This window comes from Syngnathus floridae, chromosome 1 (assembly GCF_059516105.1).
Source record: "Syngnathus floridae isolate MCC-2025c chromosome 1, RoL_Sflo_1.0, whole genome shotgun sequence".
Lineage (NCBI taxonomy): Eukaryota > Metazoa > Chordata > Actinopteri > Syngnathiformes > Syngnathidae > Syngnathus > Syngnathus floridae.
Window position 1 is genome coordinate 3623512 of NC_142413.1, and position 8532 is coordinate 3632043.

Consider the following 8532-nt stretch of genomic DNA (forward strand, 5'->3'; position numbering starts at 1 on the left):
CCAGCCGCGACATGTGAGAGCCGGACGAGAAATGATTGAGCATCTTCAGTTGGTCGTTAGACTTGCGGGCAGGGACATGGGCCCGGAACTGGACATGCGAGATACTTAATTGGACGTCGGACCCATGCGATTGGACAAAAGTGTGTGAATCGCTAACTGTGCATTTTTGTCGACTACGAGTCGCTCTTAAACGTGTGTGATTGGACATACGACATGGACTGGCTTGACGTCAGTCAGGAGGACCCACCCACGCCCGGGGCTGAGAACCTCAGTTGCAAATACGACTTTGCGGCCGACGCAGAGCGCCTCGGCTTCGAAGGCGGGACCTTTCTGGAAGACCCCATCCGACTGCCCGGCGTGCAGGTGAGTGGCAGGTTGACCCCTGAAGCAAATGCCCGTCGGCTAACTCCTGCGCGTGTGTCGCTCCTGGCAGGTGGTATTGATTGTGGCCTACACCGCCATCATCCTGCTGGGGCTTGTGGGTAATTCGCTAGTCATCTACGTCATCTACCGCTTCAAGACACTGCGCACCGTCACCAACTTCTTCATCGCCAACTTGGCTGTCGGTATGTTCGTTAAGAGGCACACGTGGTAGTTATGTTAGGGTCATGTGATGGGGTCGGCGTTGTTCATAACTAATATTATTTGTTAAATTAATAATAATTAATAATTAAATTAATTATAATTATTATTTTTGTATTGCTAGTTTGGGATTTGTAAATGACAGTTAATTCTCACATTTTTTTAAAGCATTTTTGTTTTTATTTCATTGACATTTTTTTCTCAATTTTTTTAAATTTTGTTTTTGTTTTTTCTCATATTATTTTTTAAATTAACGATTAATAATTAAATGAATAATGATTAAAATTCATATTTTTTATTGTTAGTTTGAGATTATAATTTTTATTTTTTTAAAGCATTTTTGTTTTTATTTCATTAACAATTTTCTTTCTCAATTTTTGTTTTAATTTTGGTCGTTTTTCTTAACTCTATTAACCGGATGAGGTCCATGTGAAACGTTTTTACAATTTTTAAATATATATATATATTTTTTTTAAAGAAAAACAACTTTATCCAAGGCGTAGATCAGATATTTCAGCTTTTAACTGGCCCAAAGTGAAGGTAGCAAGGAGTAATTTGTTTAATATGTTGTTTTTCAAAAAGCCCCCGAGCTACAGCTCGCTCGCAAAGTCCAGTTTAAATGTTGCGTGTTTGTTAAATGCCACTTCCTGCCCCCTCAGCCGACCTGCTGGTGAACGCGCTGTGTCTCCCGTTCACGCTGGTCTACACGCTGCAAGGCGAGTGGCACTTTGGCGCCACCCTCTGCTTCCTGGTGCCCTTCGCCCAAGGCCTCGCCGTCCACGTCTCCACTCTGACCCTCAACGTCATCGCCCTGGACCGCCACAGGTCAGCTGGCAAGGGAGCGCACCTCCGTGGGCCGAGGTTTGACAGTATGTTGCCGTGGTTACAGGTGTATCATTCACCATCTGGAAACCAGGATGCGTAAGGTCACGTGCTTCTGGGTCATCGCAGTCACGTGGTTGCTGAGCGCCGCGCTCGCCAGCCCCCTCGCCATCTTCCGAGAGTACGGATCGTTCACGCTGACGCCGGGACACAGCATCCAGGTAGAGGGCGCCGTCTGTATATCAGTGAGATAGGGACTTTACTCGAGATTAGGTGAAAAAGTTTAAGACCTGATAATTGACTTGAAGATTAAACTTGAGATTTGCTCTTTTGACTGTGAACCCAAAAAATAATTGGCGCCTTTGACTGCAGGTGTGCACAGAGAAGTGGCCCGGGTCCAGCACGGACGGGACGGTGTACAGCGTCTCCATGCTGGTGCTGCAATACTTCCTCCCGCTCTCCATCATCTCCTTTGCCTACGCCCGCATTTGGTCCAAGCTGCGACGTCACGTCAGCCCAGCAGAGGGCAGGGGCGACGGAGCGTCGGCAGGTTCCGAGCGCCACCGCCGCCACTGTAAGGCGACCAAAATGCTGGTGACCATGGTGGTGGTGTTCGCCGTCAGTTGGCTCCCTTACCACGCCTTCCAGCTGGCCACCGACATCGACAGCAGCGTGCTGGACATGCCGCACTTCCGCCTGCTCTACACCCTCTTCCACGTGGTGGCCATGTGCTCCACCTTTGCCAACCCGTTGCTCTACGGATGGATGAACCGCAACTACCGCGCCGCCTTCCTCGCCGCCTTCAAGCTCAGCGATAAAGGCTGTCGGCGCAGACGCCAAGACGCCATCCACCAGGTGGGCGTGGGGGACGGAGGGAGGACCAAGATAGCGGAGGGCAGGCAGGAAGTTGCGTCCGCCTGCCTCAAAGCTACTGACGTGTGAACGTGACATTTCTTTACGGGTTAGAAAAAGCAGCTGACTTTGGGAAAGCGCTCGCCATTTCAAATTGACGTCTTTCCGTTCTCTGATTGGCTGGTCAGAGCAAAACACACATGAATAGATGTAATAATCAGCACTTTTGTGAGTACAAGATGTCTTATCAATTTTATGTTTTGTCACGTTTTCATATAAATATTGATTGTAAACAGTTGATGTTGCCTCCGTTCGTATTTTATTTGATATCAATGTTTTCTAAAATTGCAAGTCTCAGGTGCCAAACATAACTTTTCACATTTACCGGACGAGCGTAAGCATGATGGGAAAAGCGCGAGTCCGTGTTTGCGTACAAAGGGCAGCCGCACAAAAGGTCGTCGCCCCCTCGACGGTTTGCTCAACCTGGTTTGAGTCACAAGTGTCAGGGGAGGCTTCAAAACCAGCCAGCTCCGGGATCTTCGGAACATTCGACGAAATGCAACGTTTGAGTTTGCTGCTCTGCCTCGGCCTCGTGTGCGCCGCCGCCTCACAGGTGAGACGAATACTTTGCGGTGCTTGAATGTTAAGGGACGGATATTCACCCTAAAAAATTTCCTCAGGGGACCGTGGTGGACCCCAGGGGAGCGCGACCCGTGGTGCCCAACACCCGATCTGAGAAATGCGCCACCGAGAAGGAGTGGCCGTTCTGCACCGACGACGACTGGGTAATGTTAGTTTTTCGCCAAATTTAGCAAGCACCAAGAGTGTGAGTATTTTATTTTCCCACCTCTGCTGCCAGGGTCACAAGTGCCCATCAGGCTGCAGAATCCAAGGTTTGATGGACCACCAAGATCACAGTCTCCTGAAAAAAATCGAGAAGATCCGCAGCGTGCTGGAGCAGAACCAAGTTGGGCATCGCTCGGCCGATCAGGTGACCAAGCAAACGTACGACTTCCTGAAGGAGAAGCTCATCCTGAACTCCGGTCGGTCCTCGCACACCTTCTGAAACCCCGCCCCTCTTTCGAAGCGTTACGTGACGTGTTCCGTGTGCCTCTCGCAGGTCAAGACGACCGCTACTACAACTTGGCGCAAAATCTTCGCCAGAGGATCTCTGATATGAAGGTTAAGATCGATCGACAGCTGCGGGTTCTGGCGGCCCTCCGTGACCGAGTGACGGATCAGGTGGCAGACATGCAGAAGCTGGAGGTGAGCCTTGTTTCACCACGTCGAGTGGAGAAATCAGAAGCAAGTTCCTAAGGGTCCTTTCCCCTCCCTCCCTTTAGGTGGACATTGACATCAAGTTGCGTTCCTGCAAAGGTTCCTGCGAGAAGTACTCTGAGTACAAGGTGGACCACGACACCTACGTGGCTCTGGGCAAACAGGTTCGCCGTTTTCTCAATATATGTTCTCAAATATTTTGTATCAGGGAGAATTTTTTCTAAAGGCTCCTTCATTACGCTAAATTCTTTATCCTCTGCAAAGAGTGACCGATATGAATGAGTAGCTGACATTTTACAGCGTTCTGAATTCTATTGGCCTTTCCAGATGAATCAGCTCCAGGGCCAGCAGCTGCAGAGCATCCATACTGTCCACCAGCTGGGAGTGATGCAGAGCAGGCCGCTAGACCAAGTGTCCTCGACCACCGTCTTCAAGTCCAAGACGGGACAGCAGCTACAAGATGTCTTCCAGGAGGTGAGGGCGCCTCAAGACGCAGGGAACATTCTTTCAAATATAGTCTGACAAATGATGACCTTATCTTCACTCTCATGTTGACCTCATCTTCTCTTGTTCTCCACTGATCAGGTGAAATCATTCCAGTTGACGCTTCAGACCGAAGGCTCCAGCTCCTCCCCCGCAACTATCTCCAAAGTTCCAGGTATTTCCACCTCTTCATCAACCTCCTCCACGCACTCCAAGTCCATCACTGAGGTCTCAGGAGGCAACAACGAAGGCTTTTTTGGCGGCAACTTTGATGACGTCCACCTCACCAGTATGGACACACAAAATTGCGTGATTGTGACCAAGCAGACCACGGTGATGACGCCAGATGGCCCCGTGGAAAAGTTAGTGGAGACCAGGGAGGGTGGTCCCGCCTGTCAGGGGGTCTCCGGCACCAAGGGTGGGCTGGATTCCCTTTTCCCCGGCGTGAGTCACGTCTCCTCCAACATCAAAACCGTTCACGTGAGCGGCGTCAAAGGAAGCCTCTCAGACGTTAAAGCCGGCATCTCTGAACCCTTTACGGAGGTGGGCTTCGACCTGGGAAAGTTCTTTAACGACAACAAGGAAGACGACGTTCCCGCCGTGCACGCTCGCAGCGTGCAGAGTGAGCACGTCGTACGCCAGAGCGATTACACGGGAAAAGGTACCGCGACCTCCGGCCTGGAGTGACGGCGGGTTCTGCTAGCTTAGCGTCGTTAGCCCCAGCCCCACCTTACACTACTCGCAGAAAGTTAGGAAGTGAATAACTATACTAAACTTGTGAATTAAAATTTCAGATGTGCCTCAAATATGCGATGGCAAGGTGAACTAAATTTGAGCTCTAAAATATCCAACCGTTGAAGCTTCCTCCATCTTTTCGTGTTCTCCAACTAGGAGCTAAATGGCAAATTTTAGAGTTCAAATTAAGTTCAATATTGTGAAATTCCACCCCAAAATGGAATATCCCCAACTTTTTCCGAGTAGTGAAACGAAATCTGATTTTTAGCTTTAGCATCCGTGTTGAACTTTCTGGAATTTGAAGAACCGAATGATGTGTTGCAGATTGCGTGGATATCTTTCACAAGCACAGCCGCGGAGAAACGAGCGGCTTGTTTAACATCAAAGCCTCGGCTACTGCCGACCTCGTGTCGGCGTACTGCCTTCAGGAGGGGCTGTTGGCCGGCTGGTTGTTAGTCCAGCAAAGAGAAAACCAGAACGGCTTGCTCAACTTCAACCGAACTTGGGCCGAGTACCGCGACGGTTTCGGACGTGTGGACGCGCAGGGGAGGGGGGAGATGTGGCTGGGAAATCAGAACCTCCACTTATTGACCAAGCAGGGTGAAACCCTGCTGAGGGTGGACATGGAGGACGGGCAGGGGGGCGCAACCACCGCAGAATATGTCATTAGGGTGGGTCCCGAGGAGGAGGGGTACCCTTTACACGTCTCGGGCTACAGCGGCACCGCGGGGGACTCCCTCGCTACGGTCGATGCGACGTCCTCCGTGTCCCACAGCGGGATGAAGTTCACCACTTGGGACCGTGATAATGACACGGGAGATGAAAACTGCGCAGCCACACACGGCGGGGGCTGGTGGTACCACAACTGCCAGTCGGCCAACCTCAACGATGGCGACGGTGCGGTGTGGGCCGGTCGGCGCATGAAGAGAGTGCAAATGTTTGTGCGACCTGCGTCTTTGTGACCTTCTGTATTGACATTTGGTTCTGTTGCCTTTCCACCCCTTGTGTCCAGAATGTTCAGCGCTGAACTCAATAAAGAATCGATGTTCACCTCATCTGATCTGTGCGTGTGTTTTAGTGGGATCCAGTTCTCGGGGCTTCAATGGTGAAAGTTTTTCGGGAAGAACCTAAAATGCTCTCGAAGCTTCACAGGTTTCCTTAATATTTTGAATGCGCATTCCACGGGATCTGGTGTCCTCACCGGTCAAGTCCACACATAAACTACTTACAAAAAATAACGACCAACCTAATTTTTTGAATGAGCATATCCAGCTGGTTCAATAGGTTTTGCAAAATTCCGTTTTTTGTTTTGTAATTTCTCAAGACGTCCACTTTTCCGTCTTTCCGTGGCTCTTTCGGTTGTCGTATCCCAGCTGCTACCTCTGAGAACATTTGAAGCCTGGAGTTTATGATGTCATCAGGAGGTTGCAACAGAGATAAAGAGAGACTGGAAGAGTCACAGAAAGTTATAGAAGTAGACATCCTGTAACTCGGGAAATTAAAGTTCATTTCGAGTTGACTCCACGGATGCTTGGTAGCTGCGTCAACAGGGAGTTGCGTTTTTCATTCTTGTGTTGGGCAAACCAATTTGTCAGTGTGTGTTTGTGTCCAAGTTTGATCCAAGAGCAAACAAACATGGCGTCCTTGGACCCTCCGTGTCCCCGTGTGCTCGCTAACCACATATTTGCTCTGCGCCCACAGCATGTGCAAGGCCTCACATCCAACATGGCCGCCAGCAGCCCGGCCTCTTCCCCCATGAACGACGCTGCCCCGCCCGGTCGGACGTGCCGTCGTGTTCCCATGGCGACTGGGTAAGAACAGCAAATGTGTCTCGTAGGTCTGAAAGCCAATAGGATGACACCCAAGCGTTCGCATAGTAAACAAATCGTTATGTGTCATTTGACTGAAAAAAACGGGAAATAGCTTGAATGAATATTTTAGCCTTCTTCTCTACAAGCAGGTCAGGAAGTGTCCATCTGGCTGCCGACTGCAAGCTGTCCTCTTGCAGGCAGAAATGGAAATGGACAGGAAGCTGGACGGGTTCTGCAAGAATGCCAAGACGTTGGAGAACACGTTTGAAGAGTTCATGGCGAAGGTCGTGAACGTCTACCGTCATCATCGGAAGGCCCTGGTCTTCCAACATGGTAAAACCCTTCAATTGTTTCATGCAATTGTTCTGCAACTACTTCTCATAGCACTACTTTTGTTTAAATTAAATTCCTTGACTTTCTTCATCACCAGAATGCCATGCTGCCAAAGCACTACTTTTGTCTAAATAAAACTCATTGGCCTCACTTCAACATGGTTCCTTGGCACCAAAATGACATAAGCTGTCACCAAGGCACTACTTATTTATTTTACTCGTATCAACTACTTTTCCCAACACAATGATGTGATGCAATATCAACAAAGCATAACTTTTTTCTTAATGAAGCTCTCAACTCACTCGCAGTGTAACTCCTTAGCAGTATTGGTATTTGTACATGTCTGTTGTCAATTAATCACTGTAATGTGTCCTCTGCAGTGTCGGAGCTGAAGTTCGTGCGAGACGCTACTGAGCTGGCGAAGAACTTGACTTTGCTGCGGCAACGATCTTGGCGGCTGCAGCAGCGGATGGACGAGCTGAATGAACGTGTCCAGCAGCAGGTGGAAGAACTGTGGAGGGCTGAGGTGAGGCACCTAATGGTCTGGGAGGTGGCCTTCTGGTGACTCGGCAACTAATTAACCGCTGCCACCCAGTGCGGTTCCACATTAATTGCTAGATTTAGTCATAAAAATTTTTGCATCCATGCTCGCCAGGTGGACGTGGACATGAAGCTGCGAGCATGTAGGGGTTCCTGCAGGGTGGCGCTGCCATTCAGCATCGACCATGATACTTATCGGACACTTCGGGGCGATGCAGCTCAATTTGGCCATCGGAGATCGAAGCAGGCTTCACCTCCAAGAGATATCCCACAAATCAAACTGCGGCCTGTGCTTGTGGGCCCGCCTCCATCCAAAGAGTACAAGCAGATCCCGATCGTGCGGAGCGAACTGCTTACCCAGTTTGAGGACATTGGACAAAATCAGCTATTCGTGGAAAAGTCTGAAAATGACAAACCTCAAGAATCCTAACACTTCCCCAACAAACACTACCAACAATATTATTATTACTATGTAGATTAGTTCCACGGTAACGCCTAGCCTGGCAAGCCACACCCACTAAAAAAAAAAAACTGGTCGCAAAGCGAACCGTCCAATCAAATTCATTTACTTGCTGTGACGTAGAAAACGTCACAACTGCGGAAGTCCATCCTCATTCAAAATGGCGCGCGGGAGAAATGGTACTTTGTTGACGCCATTCAGCATTAAATCAGTTTTAACTAATTGGAAACACACAAGAAAATTAAACCCCGAGTAGTTGACGACACTGGAATCATTTATTTCAAAAGAAAACCTTGTTTTGTTTGTTTCTTTGGCGTCACGTCCACCCCTTGCTGTTGAGGTCCTTCGAACCGTCTTTGCCCCGCCTCATAAATGCACTTGAAGCGACTCCCCCCATCCGACCCAACCCGACAGCGTTGGATCTGGCTTGCCAGGCTAAGTAACGCCACCATCGAATCTATTCTAGGACGGCTTGACTTCTCTCTATCGAGTAAGCCCACCCACACCAAGTCAGCGTATGAGTAAGATAGCACCCAATGTTAGCAAACTTAGTTTTTGTATTGCAGCGGTGCCATTACGATAAAATGTCAATCTTGAGCTTAATAAATTCCAGTAATTAACTTTGACCGGCTTGAC

At 49.2% G+C, this 8532-nt stretch overlaps 3 protein-coding genes across 5 annotated transcripts; all 3 read left to right on the forward strand.

Annotated features, from left to right (window-relative positions):
* Positions 1-213: 213 nt before the first annotated feature.
* On the forward strand, positions 214-2554 carry npy2rl (neuropeptide Y receptor Y2, like). The gene is made up of 5 exons (XM_088369111.1): positions 214-363; positions 434-566; positions 1242-1407; positions 1472-1625; positions 1777-2554. Exons 1-5 carry the CDS (start codon positions 214-216, stop codon positions 2344-2346), a joined length of 1173 nt encoding a protein of 390 aa, XP_088225237.1. The 3' UTR covers positions 2347-2554.
* Positions 2555-2702: 148 nt separating this feature from the next.
* fga (fibrinogen alpha chain) lies at positions 2703-5807 on the forward strand. Its single transcript, XM_088368960.1, has 8 exons — positions 2703-2869; positions 2937-3041; positions 3116-3299; positions 3377-3522; positions 3600-3698; positions 3862-4008; positions 4120-4678; positions 5077-5807. The coding sequence occupies exons 1-8, from the start codon at positions 2813-2815 to the stop codon at positions 5712-5714; spliced, it is 1935 nt and encodes a 644-aa protein (XP_088225086.1). The 5' UTR covers positions 2703-2812; the 3' UTR covers positions 5715-5807.
* Positions 5808-5954: 147 nt separating this feature from the next.
* LOC148403435 (fibrinogen alpha chain) lies at positions 5955-8522 on the forward strand. Of its 3 annotated transcripts, none has more exons than XM_088369198.1 (4): positions 5955-6563; positions 6710-6896; positions 7277-7422; positions 7552-8522. In XM_088369198.1, the coding sequence occupies exons 2-4, from the start codon at positions 6767-6769 to the stop codon at positions 7864-7866; spliced, it is 591 nt and encodes a 196-aa protein (XP_088225324.1). In that variant the 5' UTR covers positions 5955-6563; positions 6710-6766; the 3' UTR covers positions 7867-8522. The 3 variants fall into 3 exon arrangements, with proteins under 3 accessions (XP_088225324.1, XP_088225317.1, XP_088225328.1); XM_088369191.1 differs by having other exon boundaries at positions 6713-6896; XM_088369202.1 differs by having other exon boundaries at positions 6761-6896.
* Positions 8523-8532: the final 10 nt, after the last annotated feature.